The sequence below is a fragment of the Berghia stephanieae genome, chromosome 14, assembly GCF_034508935.2.
Source record: "Berghia stephanieae isolate SIO BIC M18660-M18661 chromosome 14, UCSD_Bste_1.3, whole genome shotgun sequence".
NCBI classification, from domain to species: Eukaryota; Metazoa; Mollusca; class Gastropoda; order Nudibranchia; family Aeolidiidae; genus Berghia; species Berghia stephanieae.
In genome coordinates, this window is record NC_088373.1 from 19,982,166 (window position 1) to 20,002,165 (window position 20,000).

The 20,000-nt window shown below is 38.4% G+C and overlaps 1 protein-coding gene across 1 annotated transcript in view; it reads left to right on the top strand.

Annotated features, from left to right (window-relative positions):
• The window catches only part of LOC144959483 (uncharacterized), an 85,141-nt gene that overhangs the window by 59,846 nt on the left and 5,295 nt on the right, over window positions 1-20,000 (top strand). Inside the window, exons 3-5 of the mRNA XM_078892095.1 lie at window positions 14,615-14,776; window positions 16,942-17,151; window positions 18,456-18,560. Coding sequence (XP_078748221.1) covers window positions 14,615-14,776; window positions 16,942-17,151; window positions 18,456-18,560 — 477 coding nt within the window. The remainder of the gene's footprint in view (window positions 1-14,614; window positions 14,777-16,941; window positions 17,152-18,455; window positions 18,561-20,000) is intronic.

Consider the following 20,000-nt stretch of genomic DNA (forward strand, 5'->3'; position numbering starts at 1 on the left):
TCCTTATACATGCCTGTGATGTATTCCAAGTTTCACATCCATACAGTAGGACAGACTTCATCTTTATTGATATATTCTTCACTTCAGTCAACATTCGAATTCGTTCATTTCTCACTTTATCTTTTCTTGTCCAGTCAAGTGACCATCTCAACATCCTTATTTCTGCCACCGTAATAAGTCCTCAATAACTATAAAAGCATTTTATCCAGGTCATTTATGGTTTTGTCTATAACTTCAATTCGTTAATACCCTAAAGTGAGTTGCCATGTTTGGAGAAGGTCGATGGGTAACTTGGGGTTTTCTAGAAGGTCTCTCCGTGCGTAGCCACCGAATGAAGTTGACGTCACTCTGGTCTTTGTTATTGTATTTTGCCATCCATGGTTATGAGTAATTCTCACTAAACGGTATTAACCAGACTATAAACGTTCATGGTTGCCCATAGTTTAGTGTGTTGGTCCGTTATGCTTCTAGATGGCAATGTTGTGAGTTTCTTTGCTAAGCAAACATTATCTATAGCCTGACACTGAAACCCACTTTGACCGTGGCCTTCATAAGGTTATGGCCTGATACTGACCATAAAATGACGTCAAAATGCCAGTCTTTTGCCACAATAAAAACAAATCGTGAGATGTATTCAATAGTTCAACCAATAAAATAACTTGTTTCCATGAGCTCTACTAACAACAACTCACTAGACGGTGCAAAAACCAAATAATGACGTCAAACTGCCAGTCCTTTTGGATTTCAGTGTCAGGCTATAATTTAACGACGGCTACGTTTAGACCCATATTTTATGTCATTTTTAGGTTTGTGAACCACCAAGTGAGTTGTCTTTAGTAGTGGTCAAGGAAACAAGTGATCTCATTAGTTGAACTGGTGAATGCAACTCACTAATTGTATTCTTTTGTGGCCATAGCCTTTTCTTTTGACGTCATTTGGGAGTTAGTATCAGCGTAGCCTTCGTAAAGTTATGACCTGACACTGATCATAAAATGACGTCAAAATGCCAGTCTTTGGCCACAAACGAATACAAATCGTGAGTTTCATTCAATAGTTCAACCAATGAAATAACTTGTTTCCTTGAGCTCTACTAACAACAACTCACTAGACGCTTCACAAACCTAAAAAATGACGTCAAACTGCCAGTCCTAGAGGGTTCTATCGTAGCCATTGTTAAGTTATCACCTGCCAATGAAACCCAAAAAGACTGGCATTTTGACGTCAATATTTGTCTTTTGCACCGTCTAGTAAGTTGTCGTTAGTAGAGCTCATGGAAACAAGTGATCCCATTGGTTGAACTATTGAATACAATTCACGATTTGTTTTCTTTTGTGGCCAAAGACTGGCATTTTGACGTCATTTTTTGGTCAATTTCAGGCTATAGGTTTACGATGGCTACGGTTCTAGTGTCAGGCTATATGTTAACGATGGCTACGGTTCTAATGTCAGGCTATATGTTAACGATGGCTACGGTTCTAGTGTCAGGCTATATGTTAACGATGGCTACGGTTCTAGTGTCAGGCTATATGTTAACGGTGGCTACGGTTCTAGTGTCAGGCTATATGTTAACGGTGGCTACGGTTCTAGTGTCAGGCTATATGTTAACGATGGCTACGGTTCTAGTGTCAGGCTCTTAGTAACGATGGCTACGGTTCTAGTGTCAGGCTATATGTTAACGATGGCTACGGTTCTAGTGTCAGGCTATATGTTAACGATGGCTACGGTTCTAGTGTCAGGCTATAAGTTAACGATGGCTACGGTTCTAGTGTCAGGGAATATGTTAACGATGGCTACGGTTCTAGTGTCAGGCTATATGTTAACGATGGCTACGGTTCTAGTGTCAGGCTATATGTTAACGATGGCTACGGTACCAGGCCATGAGTGTACGAAGTTTACGCTCCGTGCAAACATTGGTCACCGTCCGTTGCTGATGCACGTGTAACGATTGTGTTTAGAATGACAAATCCAAATACTTTCTCTACGGTAGACACAGAGATGCACATATTTGCATGCCTGATAACCTAACGTATTTGTGGGCCTGATTTTTTAAGTATTGTTGTAATAGTCAATATTTTGAATTGGGTTAAGATTATGTAACAAGTCTATGGTGACTAACAATGAATAGGTTACATATTGTGTGTTTGTTTTTTAACACACTTGCAACACATTCAGGTCATATCAGAGCCAGTAAAAAGGAAGAAAATTGGATAGTGAAAAGATTCTAGATGTACAATAAAAAGGATTTGAGGAAAAAAGTAAGACACAGGGGAGTGGTTTAAATAGGGAATAGATGTAGATTCCAAGAGCACACCACCAATGTACTTGAGTTTGAGATCACCTAAATGTCTCACCCATACGCTAGCACAAGATCCTACCAAGAAGAACACACTCAAATGCTTACATTGTAGATACATTCAAAATAACAAATATAGTAATACATAACAGAGAGATGATTTACAAGGAAAAAAATATCATCTCCCAAAACAATAACTATGCATTTGACTGTTTCCATCCCATCCAGGACTCCGGCCAGGGCCAGGACAAAACCAAGTAATCTCATTCCAAGACAAAGACAGAAAGCATGTTGGAAAACAGATATAAGGAGATAGAAGACACAGTATGTACCTCCCTGCCCGCTATGGGAGGTCAGGAATCCCACCCAGTAGGTTACATGTTAAATCAGATGGTGAATAACTATTTTGGTATCAGATGTATAGCCAAAATCTAAAGATTACGGGACATAAAAGAGCGAGGACCGATGATCTTTATTGACGACCAGCATATATGTGACCCATCGTCTCGAAACGGTATTATGTCGGAACGAACCAGATGCTTAAAAACCAAATTAAATGTTAAAACTGGTCAAAAATATAAATTGTTGCCATTAGCGCTCTAAAATAGGGTATCCATTCTCCTCAATTAAATATACAAACTCAACACAAGAAGATCAATTACAAGGGTGTATAATTTTACACTTACAATGAGATTGGAACCAGTTGTTTGTTTTTTTTGCTTTGATCTTCCTTCACATTTTTGTTCCCTATCACTTACTCACTCACACTCATTTACTCATTCATTCATTCCGATCCCAAGATTGCCGTCCTGTACTAGTAAGAGGAGACATTGGGTGGCTGCGAATCGGCTTCGGTCGAGGAGCTGCCTCACGGCCAGTGCGCTTCATCAGTGGGGACTTTCTACCTGTCCAACATGTACCCGCTGTGGGCAAGAAACGAAACGGCGGAGCATCTAGTCGAACGGTGTGTTGTGACGATGCTACCCGGCGGGTTTGCGACGGTGCACGAGTGCGGACCAGACTTTGCTGATTGGGTCGATCGTCATAACATAGTAGTCTGAAAACCATAAGAGGCTGCTTCCGTCGTGTGTATTTGTGTGGAAAGGGGGGGGGGGGAGGAGAACTTCCGAGATGCAGTCTATACAATCTGGTGCCACTCATCTAGGTCATTGCCCCTCTTTATCAGCTTTAAATTACATTTTTTTTTACTATTCGGCTCTTTCACGGATGGAAATCAAGAAAGATTGGCGTTATGTAGGCTACATGATAATGCTACTCGTAGTAGGTACGATGAAAAGCTTTTGCAATTTGAGGAAAAAATTGTAGAGATTTTGTGGAGTCGACCCCCGGGGTTAATACGTGTCAAAAGGGTTAACCTTTTCATCCCACTAATACCATAGATTTCACTAACAAGGTGAGGCAAAAAATATGTGACCAGTGAATGGTCTTAACACTGTATTATTTAGTCCTTTAGAGCAGCCTAAAATAAAAGAAGAAAGAATATCCAAATGCATATATAAGATATGTACATTTTAACTAATTGGGGGATGAATGAATCATGTGCCTATGATTAAAATCAAAATATCTTTATGTGGGGCTTCGAACCCTGGATTAGATGGTTACAACTCGATGCGATGTCCACTACGCTCCTGTTCAGAAAGGAATAGGCATGGGTTCTGAAAAATAGATGATGGACGCGAGGACGGAGGGGGGGTGGGGGGGGGAGGGGGTAGGTAGGTAGGGGGGGGGAGGTAGGTAGAGGATTGGGGGGAGGGGTAAGTAGAGGGTTTGGAGGGGGGGAGTTATATAGGGGGGGGGGGGGGGGTAGGTAGGATGGGGGGGGGGGGGGTAGGTAGGGATGGGGGGGGGGGGGGGAAGGGGTTGGAAACTGTTAAGGATATTTAAAGGCCACAGCGTACAAGCGAAAACCAAGGGGAAATCACTCTAGTTAGATTGATGTGCTTGGGATGGGCGGCGACTGTCAATACTGATAGTCTACAGGGGACTCTGACTGTCAATAGACGTAAGTAGTTGCGTCCCTTGGCTGTAGATGGTGATGGTGTGCCTGTCTGTCTGTGTAGGGGGCCACGCAGTCGTAATGGCGGTGATTTGGTGTAAGTGATTTGGGGCCATTGTGTGGTATTTATCATGTTTTTGTGGTCAAATTATATACACCAAAAATATAATGACTTTTGGGTAAAATACTATAAAATGGTAGATTGTATATCCTGTTACAGCAAAAGATGTGATACCTATTGTATTTTTTTATACCTTAATACTAGTTAGTGTTATATTTTCAAAAAATATTTTATATAGCTTTTATATAGCGCAATATCCACTAAACGTGTTCAAAACGCTTTACAAGGGGTCCCTGATCAACAGCAACATTTAACATGTAGGACGGGACATGACGCCTGTTAGGCGATATTACAATTTTTTCAGACAGAGACAACGCTGTTAACGGCCAGGTACTCATTTAACACCTGAGTACGGTGAGAGAATGTGAGTAAAGAGCCTTCTCCAAGGACTCAACCATGCGCCGAGCGAGGCTCGAACCCAGGAGTTTCCGATCCGAAAGCGAGTGTCATACCACTAGACCACATAGCCGCACATAATATTTCCTACATTTTAAGTTTGTCTTTTTTACACGTCAATAGTTTATCTCCCTTGTTTAGACGACGCTGTCTGTGTAATGGGACAGTCGTAATAACGTTGGCTTGGTGTAAGCGATTTTGGAGATTGTGAGCTATGCATCATTTTTGTGGTCAAAAAAAAATAGATAGAACGAAGATGACGTCGTTCTGGTCTTTGTTATTGTTTTTTGCCATCCACGTTTATGAGTACTTCTCACTAAATTGTATTATCCAGACTATAAAAGTTCATGGTTACACACAGTTTTGTGTCTTGGTCCGTTATACTTCCGGATGGCAATGTTATGAGCTTCTTAGTCAAGTGCATACTATCTATACAAAATACAAAATGTCTTTGAAGTAAGACTGGCCAGTAATATAAAATTCTATATATAGTTACATCAAGAAGTGACACCACTATAAACTTATAATATAGGATTCATTCACGGGTGTGGATTTATTAAACGAGTTATTTTTATCGCAGCAAATAATTCACGAGCTTGCGCGTGAGTTATTCCGCGATAAAATAAACGATTTTAATAAATTTTAAGTAATGATTTAATCTAAAAACTGTGAAAGAATACCTTTATTCCACCCCTCAAAATACATTTCTTAGATATTTTATAACGAATAATTTGTAAAAATGCTTCATTTTTCAATGAATTCAAGTTATCTATAGATAGTATGCGCTTGGCTAAGAAGCTCATAACATTGCCATCCGGAAGTATAACGGACCAACACGCAAAGCTGTGTGTAAACATGAACGTTTATAGTCGGGTTAATACAGTTCAGTGAGCATTACTCATAAATGCGGATGACAAAAAACAATAACAAAGACCCGAGTGACGTCATCTTCAAACTATCTATAGGGAATGAGACTAGCGGAAGAGTAGCGTCCCTTGATTGGACGTCACTTTACAGAGAGAATGTCAACATGGTTTTGCGCATACGTCTCTCTCGTCCTCGCTTTCGGTGAAGTGTCTCATGCCGCTTTCACCGAAAGCGAGGACGAGAGACGCATGCGCACAAACAACATGACGTTCTCTCTCTAATAAGCTTTCCGCCGGTGACTACTCTTCCGCTAATCTCGTTTCCTATTTCTCCTGTTCGTACCAAAAATTCGTAATATTACGAAATGTTCATAGTCGTTGGAAGTCTGTGTTATGTATGCAATGGGTTATCCGAGTATAGAAAGAATGAAGATGACATCACTCATGCCATTGTTATTGTGTTTTTTTTGCCATCCGCGTTTATGATTAATTCTCACTAAACTGTATTAACCAGACTATAAACGTTCAAAATTACACATAGTCTTGTGTGTTTGTCCGATATAGATAGTATGCGCTTGGCCATGAAACTCACAACATTGCCATCCGGAAGTAAAACAGACCAACACACAAAACTGTGTGTATCCATGAACTTTTATAGTCTGGATAATACAGTTGAGTGAGATTTACTCATAAACGTGGATGGCAAAACCAATAACAAAGACCCAAGTGACGTCAACTTCATTCTATCTATAACATTCAACGGTGTAAGTGTGTATGTTATAAGACTAAGAGTTATAATTCTATAGATAGAATGAAGATGACGTCACTCAGGCATTTGTTATTGTTTTATTGCCACCGCGTTTATAAGTAATTCTCACTAAACTGTATTAACCAGACTATAAACGTTTAAGGTTACAAATAGTTCAGTGTATTGGTCCGTTATACTTCAGGATGGCAATGTTGTGAATTTCTTATCCAAGCGTATATTATCTATATGCAATGGTTCATCCGAGTATAATATCATTACACGATGTAAATGTCGTCTGTTATGATAAGACAAAGAGTTATGATTCTATAGGCTTGTTGATAACAATGGTAATAATTATCTTATATTATATTGGATAAGTATGGGGTTTATCTCGCGTTGGATTCCCATAGGACATGGAAGAGCGAGAGAGAGAGAGAGAGAGAGAGAGAGAGAGAGAGAGACAGAGGGAGAGAGAGAGGGAGAGAGAGAGAGAGGGAGAGAGAGAGGGAGAGAGAGAGAGAGAGAGGGAGAGAGCGAGAGAGAGATATGTGCGTGATTGTCTTTGTGTGTGTGTGTGCGTGTGTGTGTGTATGTGTGTGTGTGTCTGTATGTGAGTAAAAATTATAAAAACAAAAACCATGACATTATAATGCTCAACTTTTTGACAAAAGGAGCTATTTATAAAACATTTCAAAGGTGATTATGATCAACTTCTACAATATTTTAGAAGTTGATCCTAATAGGATTCAATAGTCGTACCGTCACTTCCTTCCTAATGACGTATGGTAACTTAGTAACACTGGCTCTAAACTATCGGAACAATGGTGGACGCCGTATGAAATATTTCTCCGGCGAGCTTAAAAGCGTATCCAGAGGAAAAAAAACCCATCAATTTTATCATGTTTTGACTTTTACACATTCTGATCACAACGCATATGAAAAGGGAATGAAAAGTTCTCGCCAGCATGAAGAATAAAAAGTAAAGATTTTCTTTGTTTAGAACCAAGATGGCCGCCGTTGCCGGGCGCGTGACATCAGACTACTGAATCCAATTATACTTGAAATGTTATATATATATATATATATATATATATATATATATATATATATATATATATATACATATAGAATACAAATTGTCACTCACGATTTCTGTGGCCGAGACGTTCGTTTCTGTGTCTCTTTACACGTCCTCAGTCGGCGTAATCCTTAATATTATTGATTATGCCGACTGAGGACGTGTAAAGAGACACAGAAACGAATCGTCTCGGCCACAGAAAACGTGAGTGACAATTTGTATTCTATATTAGCTCTAACCATCATTATCGAGCACTTTCGTACCTACGAGTACCCACCAACACTCATATATATATATATATATATATATATATATATATATATATATATATATATATATTATATATATATATATATATATTGTCGGTATGTGTTTGTGTGCAAATGTATGTGCGTGTATATGTGTGTATGTATGTGTTTGTATGTGTGTGTGTGAGTGTGTGTATTTATTCGTTTACGTGTGTGCGTATGTGTGTGTGTGTGTGTGGTTGGGGGGGGGGGGGGGGGGGGTTTATGTGTTTGCTTTTCGTGGAAATGGTGGTAAAAGCTCTGTCCACTCTCACACCAAAACGTAATAAGTAAATAAATGATGACAAACAAGGCCAAGCACTCACTCTTGTTGTGTGTGTAAATGACAGAACATTTCCATGAGCTAATATCACCGATGACCGAGGAAAATAAATGTGTGTGTGTGTTTGTGTGTGTGTGTTTGTGTGTGTGTGTGTCGGGAGGGGGGGGGTGTATTGAGTGTGTTTGTGTATCCTGACACAAATTGAACAAAACGGCTTTTCTTCATTTAACCAAGAAATCGATTATTTCACATCGAATCGATCGACTCAAAACATTTTTCTTTTAAACGAACAAACAACAAAACAAAACAACCCCCCACCCCCATCTTCCAATAAAATAACAATAAAACCACAGAAAAACAAAACCCCAAACAAACCCTTAAGACCAAATCTTCAAATGACGCCTTGGGTTAAATTTTTAAAAAACAAAAAGAATTTATGCGTCAATTTAATCGGCAGATTGATAATCAATGTAAATGTTGCTGCTCGAAGCTCGACGAAATAAATAACAATGTGAAATTGAATTTAAGCTTCAATTTGATATACGAAACCAGATAAAATGGATGTTTTGGGTTTCCCCTTTATCAACAAAACAGGATGAATGAAAGAAACACTACAGACGAATGAGATAATGTGGTAGTTTTTAAAGATTTTAACAACGCCACTACCAGATTATCTCATTCGTCTGTAGTGTTTCATTCATCGTGTATTTTTTATAAAGGGGAAACCCGAAACGTCCATTTTTTCTGTTTTCGTATATTAAATTGAAGCTTACATTCAATTTCACATTGTTATTTATTTATTTCGACAGAAAAGCAAAAGTTTTGTGTAGGAAATTAATTGAATATTATCTGTCTAAAAATGTAGAAATGTGTTTTGTTGAGGAATTTAGCCGTTTTATCGATACGAGTCTTGCTGTGTCCTTTATCAAATATGGCTGGACTACATCGCTGCCATTTTCAATTATTCATCATCATTATTATTATTATTATCATTATTTTTATCATTATAATTATCTCTATGGCATTATTGCCGCCATGTTGTTATTGACGTCATAGAGGTCAAATTGACGGACCTTTTACCTGAGTCCATAATGGATGAATGAAGAGTTTTGGCTGGATCAAATTAGTACTATAGATACAATGAAGTTGACGTCACTCTCGTCTTTGTTATTGTTTTTTGCCATCCCCGTTTGTGAGTAATTCTCACTAAACTGTATTAACCAGACTATAGATAGTATGCGCTTGGCTAAGAAGCTCATAACATTGCCATCCGGAAGTATAAAGAACCAACACATAAAACTATGTGTAACCTTGAACGTTTAATATCTGGTTAATACAGTTTAATGAGAATAGGCTTCAACAGTTATGACGTCACTTCCCTCGTAATGACGCAGAGTAACTTATTAACTGGTTCTAAACTGTCGGAACAATGGCGGACGCCCTTATGAAATACTTCTCCGACGAGCATAAAAGTGTATTAAGAGGAGAAAAACATTATAAATCTTATCATGTTTTTAACTTTTATACGTTGGATCACATGACATGTGAAAAAGTTCTAGCCAGCATATAGAATAAAATGTACCGATTTTCTTTGTTTAGAAACAAGCTGAGCGTGTGTTTGGCGGACGCTCCAATACTGTAAAGCTCATTAAAACAAATAAAATAAACAAAACAAAGAAATCCTAATGGGGTCACAACAATAATAATATCATAGATCTAAATTGTATCTGTCAAACGTTGTCATGTGATCGGAGGCAAATCTAGGTCACATGACTGTACTGTGTCAGAATGTATATCAACCCACATCAGTGCGGCATTCATTTTTCAAGACATTATTTATGTAGAACATTCGGCGTACTGTGAGATAATTAAAAAAAAAAACAACAAAAATCGTATTTAAAATATAAATGAGATCTGGCGAAGAGTACTTTCTGATAGACTAGCGTTCTATCCAAAGGATAGGAACCAATTGCTATTGTCTGTTTCACGCTATAGAAACCGGGATAAACTCCGACTCTATGTGCCTAATTGCTCTTAATGACTTTTTTCTTCTATCGATTCTGATTTCGTGATGTTTCAATAAAGGAAATGTTCAAAAATACTAAAATGATACTTTTTTTAAAAAAAATAATTTAATTTAAATAAAATTTAACGCTTAATAATCTGACGTCACAAATTATCATAGTAAACTTGAAATCATTGCGCGTTACTAATTATTATTGGGAGAATGAAATAATGAAAATTTTGCTCCTTGAATCTCGATGGAAAACATAAAGATAAGTAGGTTTTGGAAATGAGATTAGCGGAAGAGTAGCGTCCCTTGATTGGACGTCACCGGCGGGAAGTTATTTGTAAAAAACCGAAGCTTCGTCTCCAACTACAAGCTAAGCGCTCCAAATACAAAATTTATTATTCATATTTCTGTACAAAAATACCGTCAGGTCACCGATGCTGCGTTATTGGGTGCCAAGCAACCTCCCACAAACGAAATGGGACCAACATTGAAAATGATCTCAGTTTTTTGTCATCCCAAAAGTTAAATTCCATGCCGGTGATCAGATGCAGGAAATCACAAGGTGACGGCTGGCCTGGATCTCTGCCATGCGGAGGCTTGATGATACGTAGATCTTGTCTCCATTATGAAATGTTAACAAAATATGATGTAGACTACAAATTAAAAATAAAAGATGTTGATAGATAATACCATACAATGAGACAACCCTTCCTAAACTCACTGAACTTCCCGCTAATGATTGGTACTAATAATGGCGATGGCGTCTGTCGGTTGTCAAGACGCGACTTCCAACAAAGGGGCGCTACTCTTAAATCTGTTTTGAAAAATAATTCTCTATTGAACTGTATGCTTCAATTTATTAGATGGATACATATCCTGTGTCTTCGTCTAATAAATTGAGGCTTACAATTCAATATTTATCTTTATTTATGGGGAGGAGTATTGATAGGTTACACGTCGTTTTGTTCACTCGATATTAATAAGAACACGTTTTGCAGGACACATAACGCAATTATAGGCCTCATTTTTGTTGTAATGGACAAGATTTTACGTTAGTTTGAGATTATTTCTATGACAACAATGGGCCCAAAACGATTTTGGTTATCAGACCTGCAAATAAGTACACGTCGCTCGTTACCATTAAATTTTGTTTCATTTTGATACAGGCTTGTTTTCGTGTCCCCTAACATCTCAGTGACAGTAATCGATTACGAATCGTATCGTACCCGTCGTTTCCGGTATCCGGTCCCCACAATTTCTTAGTACTGTGTTCTGTGTTTTTATTTCTTTCAGTCAGGTTAAAACATTAACTGGTATTACTTGAGCCCAAAAAGTTCCTTTTTAAGTATTTTGTTGGAGTTTGTTATTTTTCTTTGAAGCTGTCATACTCATTTTTTCCCCTATACATTAAAGGGTAATGTTAATCCCCTAACATTTCAGGGACAGTAATCGATTACGAGTCGTATCGTACCCGTCGTTTCCGGTATCCGGTCCCCATTATTTCTTCGTACTGTGTTTTGTGTTTTTATTTCTTTTCAGTCAGTTTAACACATTAACTGGTATTATTTAAATCCAAAAAGTTCCTTTTTAAGTATTTTGTTGGAGTTTGTTATTTTTCTTTGAAGCTGTCATACTCATTTTTTCCCTATACATTAAAGGGTAATGTTAATCCCCTAACATTTCAGGGACAGTAATCGATTACGAGTCGTATCGTACCCGTCCTATCCGGTATCCGTTCCCCATTATTTCTAAGTTCTGTGGTCTGTGTTTTTTATTTCTTTCAGTCGGTTTAACATATTAACTGTTATTCTTTCAGCCCAAAACGTTCCTTTTTAAATATTTTCTTGGAGTTTGTTATTTTTCTTTGAAGCTGTCATACTCATTTTTTCCTATACATTTTAGGGTAATGAAAGTAATCTCCCATCATCTCAGCAACAGTAATCGATTACGAGTCGTATCTTACCCGTCGTATCTGGTATCCGTTCCCCATTATTTCTAAGTTCTGTGTTCTGTGTTCTGTGTGTTTTTATTTCTTTCAGTCAGTTTAACACATTAACTGGTATTCTTCCAGTCGTCGGTCTAACACACACAGTCACTGGTTCATCACCAGGAAGTTTCCCCTCGAAGTCAGGGACGGAAATTGGTCATAAAACTAATGAGTTGAAAGTCAGTTTAAGGATGGGAGAGATTCTTTAACAGGAAGCCGCAGGGTCGTTGCCTTCGTGATATCGTGTCGTATTTTAGATACAATTGATCCCGTCTTCTACTTCTGCATTGTATCATGTGTGACCTCATTGTCTCAGACCAGTATAATGTCTGGATGTGTGGCTATGTGGTCTTGTGGTATAACACTCGATTTGGGATCGGAAGGTCCTGGGTTCGAGTCTTGCTCGGCGCATAGTTAAGTCCTTGGATAAGGCTCTTTACGTACATTCTCTCATCGTGTAAAATGAGTACATGACCGTTAACAGCGTTGTCTCTGTACGAAAAAAATTGTAACATCGCCAAACATGCGTCATGTTCCATCATAACTGTTAAATGTTGTTGTTGGCCAGGGATCCATTGAAAAGCGATTTGAGCACATTTAGTGAATATTGCTCTATATAAATGATCAAAATGTCTGGATGGACTAGGCACTGGAAAGTGAATGTATCATCACAAAATTGAACATTTAATGCGAAGGTCTTTGCCTTCGTGATATCCTGTCTTCTACTTCAGCATTGTATCATCTGTGACCTCATTGTCTAACACCAGCGTAATGTCTGGATGTGCGGCTATGTGGTCTAGTGGTATGACACTCGCTTTGGGATCGCAAGGTCCTGGGTTCGAGCCTTACTCGGCGCATAGTTGAGTCCTTGGAAAATGCTCTTTACTCACATTCTCTCACTGTACTCAGGTATAAAATGAGTACCTGACCGTTAACAGCGTTGTCTCTGTACGAAAAAAATGTAACATCGCCAAACAGGCGTCATATCCCGTCCTAAATCTTGAATGTTGTTGTTAGCCAGAGACCCCTTAAAAGCGCTTTGAGCACATTTAGTGGATATTGCGCTATATAAAAGCTCAATAAAAGGCTCAGTCGTGTCGTATCTTAGATGCTATTGATTCCGTCCTTCATTTCTGCAATGTATCATGTATGACCTACTGTCTCGGAGTGGCATTTTGTCGGGGTGTTTGGAAATAGAGTAGACAAGTCGTGGCGTCACACCTTCTACTTTTCCGGTTCCAAGATCATTGAAAGTGTGTATGTAACCAGTACTGATAAGGAATTTGTTACCTATTGAATCATAAGCTGGTATCACTATTTTAGTAGCATAAAGTATAGATAGAACAAAGATGACGTCACTCAGACCTTTGTTATTGGGTTGGGGTTTTTTTGCCATCCATCTTTATGAGTAATTCTTAACCAGACTATTAACGTTCAAGGTTACACATAGCTTTGTGTGTTGGTCCGATATAGATAGTATGCCCTTGACTAAGAAGCTCACAACATTGACATCCGGAAGATTAACAGACCAACACACAAAACTATGTGTAACCTTGAACTTTTATAGTCTGGTTAATACAGTTAAGTGAGAATTACTCATAAACATGGATGACAAAAAGCAATAACAAAGACCTGAGTGACGTCAACTTTGAACTATCTATAATTTTGGGTTGTTTGAAATAGTGGTTGAAGTAGTGTAACATAAGATATCATTTAAATAGTACTTACAGTGTTGAAAAATGCTCACAACGTTAATAGAATGAAGTTGACGTCAATCGGGTCTTTGTTATAGTTTTTGCCATCCACGTTTATGAGTAATTCTCACTTAACTGTATTATCCAGACTATAAAAGTTCATGGGTACACAGAGTTTTGTGTGTTGGTCCATGATACTTCCGGATGGCAATGTTGTGAGTTTCTTAGCCAAGCGCATACTATCTATAATTTATCTCTTCCCTGTTGGACCACGGACATGTAGCCTATAGATAGTTCGAAGATGACGTCACTCAGGTCTTTGTTATTGTTTTTTGCCATCCGCGTTTATGAGTATTGCTCACTAAACTGTATTAACCCGACTATAAACGTTCATGGATACACACAATTTTGTGTGTTGGTCCGTTATGCTTCCGGATGGCAATGTTATGAGCTCCTTAGCCAAGCGCATACTATCTATTGGACGACACAAGCAGCCCGTGAGGTGCTTTTACATTTCTAGACCAAGACATTGATGTAAAAATACTTACTTACTAAAGCCGCCCCTTGGGGAGCCCAACATGAGCCACAAGTCTTCACCATTCTGTCCTGTCCTCCATAAGCGTACGCAGCTCCCGGGTGTTGTCCATTCCTGTGTCATCTAGCAGACAGTCAATGTATGCTTTATTCTGTCTGCCTCTGCTTCTCGTTCTCTCAGGTGGTTCCCGTAGCATGTAAAAAAAAAAAAATAACAAAACAAACAGAATCTTTACTATTCATTATATCTATCCATTTGTTATACATTTGTGCGTGTTTATGTTCTGTCATTCCAGGTTTTTCAGTGACGAGATTCCCAGCCCTGAACCTCTTTTCCCTCCAATGCAATGGTTCCCATCTCCCTGCTGACGTCAGAACGGTACAACACATCAGTCTTCAACGACACAGCCATTTACCCAACACACCGCCTTACACCATAGCATCTCTGTCGCCTTCTGGTGAGTCTGGTTGATTGTGTGTTTAGAGAGGTCTCGGGTTTAACCCTCTCCTTACCACCCATAGGAAAATCGTCACATTCGTTACGATGCAACCTACAATTTTCTCATTCTGATTTCTCTTGTACATCACAAAATATAAAGAAATGCTTTGATTACAGCTATAAATACTAAACACTGTGTTGTAGACATCATTTTGCTGAACAACATTCTGTATAGAATGCACTAGTTACTTTCTTGTTTGATTAGGAAACGTTTATTTTGTGTTGGGTGGGTGTGAATTTTTGGGGGAAATTCTAAAAATAACTGGTAAGGAGAGAGTTAAGACATGAATTAGACGAATTATATACGATTCTTTCATATCGTTGTATTTATTAACTCACCTTAGAGTTTTTTGTTACTATTCAAAATTGGAAAAGAATGTATTGAAAATGAGCATGTTTTATTCAACTACCATTAACATGTAAAAACTAAAAAACATTAGCTTTGATACTACGCCTATAATTTGTCTCATAAAACTGTAATAATAAATAGGCATGGGGTAAAAGTAACCCGGGTAAACTACGGATATAGTCGGTGTTAGGGTTGAGTGAGTTAAACTAGTTATTTTTATCGTGCCCAATAACACAACGAGCTTGCGAGTATGTGTTATTGCACGATAAAAATATAAAAAGTTTAATAACTATAAAGAAATGAGAGAATATGTTTATTCCACCCCTCCAAGTAAGATTATTAGAAATTTTGTAACCAAATGGTATGGTATTAGTACGTCTATTGACTATAGGGAATGAGATTAGCGGATGAGTAGCGTCCCTTGATTGGACGTCACCTTACAGAGAGAACGTCAATTTGGTTTTGAAGTGTCTCAAGCCGCTTTCACCGGAAGCGAGGACGAGAGACGCATGCGCACAATCAACATGACGTTCTCTCTCTAATAACTTTTCCGCCGGTGACGTCACAGACTATGGGTGACGTCTAATCAAGGGACGCTACTCTTCCGCTAATCTCATTCCCTATAATTCACACATCCATTGAACACGAGAGGACGAGGACGAACATATCGAAGTTGCTCCATTTATATTTTGGAAAATATCAAATGAAGAAACTAAGGAGCTGGTACCGGTGTTAATACTAACGAAAGAGTGAAAATGGAGAGACTTCGTATGGGAACAATGCAGACAATGCGCGCTTCGGGCACCGGTGTAAGATATAGATCTGAACAAGCGTGTATGAGCGTAGCCATCATAAAGTTATAGATAGTATGCGCTTGGCTAAGAAGCTCATAACATTGCCATCCGGAAGTATAACGGACCAACACACAAAACTCTGTGTAACCATAAACTTTTATAATCTGGATAATACAGTTAAGTGAGCAGTACTCATAAACGCGGATGGCAAAAAACAATAACAAAGACCAGAGTGACGTCATCTTCGAACTATCTATAGCCTGACACTTACCAAAAAAATGACGTTAAAATGCCAATCTTTGGCCACAAAAGAAAACAAATCATGAGTTGTATTCAATAGTTCAACCAATGAAATAACTTGTTTCCATGAGCACTTCTAACAACAACTCACTAGACGCTACACAAACCTAAAAAATGACGTCAAACTTCCAGTCCTAGAGGGTTCTTGTGTAAGGCTATATGTTAACGATGGCTGCGGTATGAGCATAGCCATCGTTATGTTATAGCCTGACACTGAAATCCAAAAGGACTGGAAGTATGACGTCATTATTTGGTTTTTGCCGCCTTGTGAGTTGTCGTTAGTAGAGCTCATGGAAACAAGTGATCCCATTGGTTGAACTATTGAATACAACTCACGATTTGTTTTCTTTTGTGGCAAAAGACTGGCATTTCGACGTCAGTTTTTGGTCTGTGTCAGGCTATAAGTTTACGAAGGCCACGCTGACACTGACCAAAAAATGACGTAAAAATGCCAGTCTTTGGCCACAAAAGAAAACAAATCTTGAGTTGTATTCAATAGTTCAACCAATGAAACCACTTGTTTCCATGAGCACTACTAACGACAACTCACTAGACGGTGCAAAAACCAAATAATGACGTCAAAATGCCAGTCTTTTTGGCTTCCAGTGTCAGGCTATAATTTAACGATGGCTACGGTATGAGTCCCTTGCATCAAATAACTAAGATCTCCTTTTCTTTCAGATGGGGTCCGACTTGAAAACAGTCACAAAGGCCATCACAACACATACGTCAATGGGGTGTATGACGTAGACAACATCCAATCTACTTCACTGACCATCCTTCTCAGTGACATGTTGTATGATGACGTCACGTACGGATGTACCATCGCCTATACGAACAGACGCGGGGAGTTGCTGACCATAATGCGTACCTTGAATATAACATCACTTGGTCTGTTTGTTTGTTTTTTCATTTATTATTATTATTATTATTATTATTATTATTATTATTATTATTATTATTATTATTATTATTATTATTATTATTATTATTATTATTATTATTATTATTATTATTATTATTATTATTATTATCATTATTTTATTATATATTTTCAATTCATCGTCCTATTCCCCCTCTCTTCCCTTCCCTTCTTTACACACCCTTCTCATTTTCTCTGGATTTCTCTTTATACAACGTTGTATCATCTTTATCATTATAACAACAACACCATTATCACCACCGCCACCACCACCACCACAACCACCACCATCAAAACTAGTAACAGCAGCACCATAACCAACATCATAACCACCACAGCCATCATCATCATCATAATCTTCATCATCATCATCACCATCATCATCATCATCACCATCATCATCATCATCATCATCATCATCATCATCATCATCATCATCATCATCATCATCATCATCATCATCATCATCACCACTTACACCACTATCACTACCACCACAGCCATCATCATCATCATAATCTTCATCATCATCATCATCATCATCATCATCATCATCATCATCATCATCATCATCATCATCATCATCATCATCATCATCACCACTTACACCACTATCACTACCACCACAGCCATCATCATCATCATAATCTTCATCATCATCATCATCATCATCATCATCATCATCATTATCATTATCATCATCATCATCATCATCACCATCACCATCATCATCATCATCATCATCATCATCATCATCATCATCATCATCATCATCATCATCATCATCATCATCATCACCACCACCACTTACACCACTATCACTACCACCACAGCCATCATCATCATCATAATCTTCATCATCATCATCATCATCATCATCATCATCATCATCATCATCATCATCATCATCATCATCATCATCATCATCACCACCACTTACACCACTATCACTACCACCACAGCCATCATCATCATCATAATCTTCATCATCATTATCATCATCATCATCATCATCATCATCACCATCATCATCATCACCATCATCATCATCATCATCATCATCATCATCATCATCATCATCATCATCATCATCATCACCACCACCACTTACACCACTATCACTACCACCACAACCATCACTACCACCACAACCATCATGAATATCATCATCACCACCACCAATATCATCACCACCACCACAATCACCACCACCACCACAATCACCACTACCTCCACCCTCCACACGATCACGTGTTTGTGACGTCATCACCAGATATCCAAAACATGTACAGAGTGGACACCACAGCAGTTGATGACCACCCCATAGAGGAGAAAACAGCCGTTGCATCATCGGCCAAGTCCCCAGACTCCAAACCTTGTAAGTGAGAACGACTTCCCAACTTATCGCAAGTATATCATTACTTAACCCTCTCCTTGCGACCTATAGGAAAATCGTCACATTTGTTACGATGCAACCGTCACTTTTCTCATCCAGATTTCATTTCTTTTTTTCTATAGCTATAAAAACCTGGCATTCTGTAATAGAATAGAGTTCATATTGTCGAACAATATTAAATATAGAATGTGCTTGTTACTTTTCTGTTTGAGTAAGAAATGTCTGATTTTGTGTTGGGTGGGTGTGAAATTTTGGGGGAAATTCTGTAAATGGCTGGTAAGGAGAGGGTTAACTCTCTCCTTGGGGGGCGAAGTGGCCGAGTGGTTAAGGCATTGCACTGAGATCCGGAAGGATCCGGGTTCAAGCCCCGCGTCAGGCACTTTCGTTTATTTTTTTCCTTGAACAAGATTATTAATTAATCCCCAATTTGTTCACTGTGACAACATGGCTGATTCCTGTTGACATCAGACATCTTGTTTGATGAATTATCTATATTCCTTCATGGAATGCCTAGGCGACGATGTCTTATGATGTCGTGGCGGAAAAGAGATAATTTGAATGTTTGAACTCTCTCCTTACCAATTCTTTTCAGTATTTCCCCCAAAATGTCAGGCTTACCCATCAGAAAAATAGATTTTTTAAACTCAAACAATCTCTCTACCAAACAAGTTTATGTTCTTATTAATTAAACAAAGATCATTGTGATGTACAAAATAAATCTGAATAAGAATATATAGTATTTTGTGTCGTAACAAATGTGACGATTTTGCTGTAGGTGGTGAGGAGATGGTCTATACCGATGGTGAGCGGATCAAACCTCTGATTACATACGAACTTTGGGCACCATATTTGTGATCCTTCGCCTCAAAACGGTATTAAGTTGGGATGGTTAAGTTGGTGAAAATTTAATTTATAGCCAGAAATATCAGACTTGTGTTGAGTTTGTATGTTTTATTGAGGAGAATGGATACCATATTTTAGGGTGCTAATGCCAACAATTTATATTTTTGACGAGTTTAACATTAAATTCGGCTTTCAAGCATCTGGTTTGTTCCGACATACTACCGTTTGAGACGATGGGTCACATTTTATTTTATTTTGGGCGGATCAGACCTCTGATGACATCGTATGTAGATCTCAGAGGTTTGATCCGCCGACCATCAATGTGCCTATTGGAAACGGAATGTACAAACATACAAATGGAAAACTTGATGTTCATTTCTATTCGTTTTGGCAGACGGAGAGTTGATACAAATTGAAAAAGTGAAAGCATCCAACTGAAAACAGAGCATTTATATAGGGCAATATCCACTAGACGTGCTCAAAGCGCTTTACAAGGGGTCCCTGGCGAACAGCAACACTTAACATGTGGGACGAGACATGACACCTGTTAGGCGATATTACAATTCATTTTCTGACAGA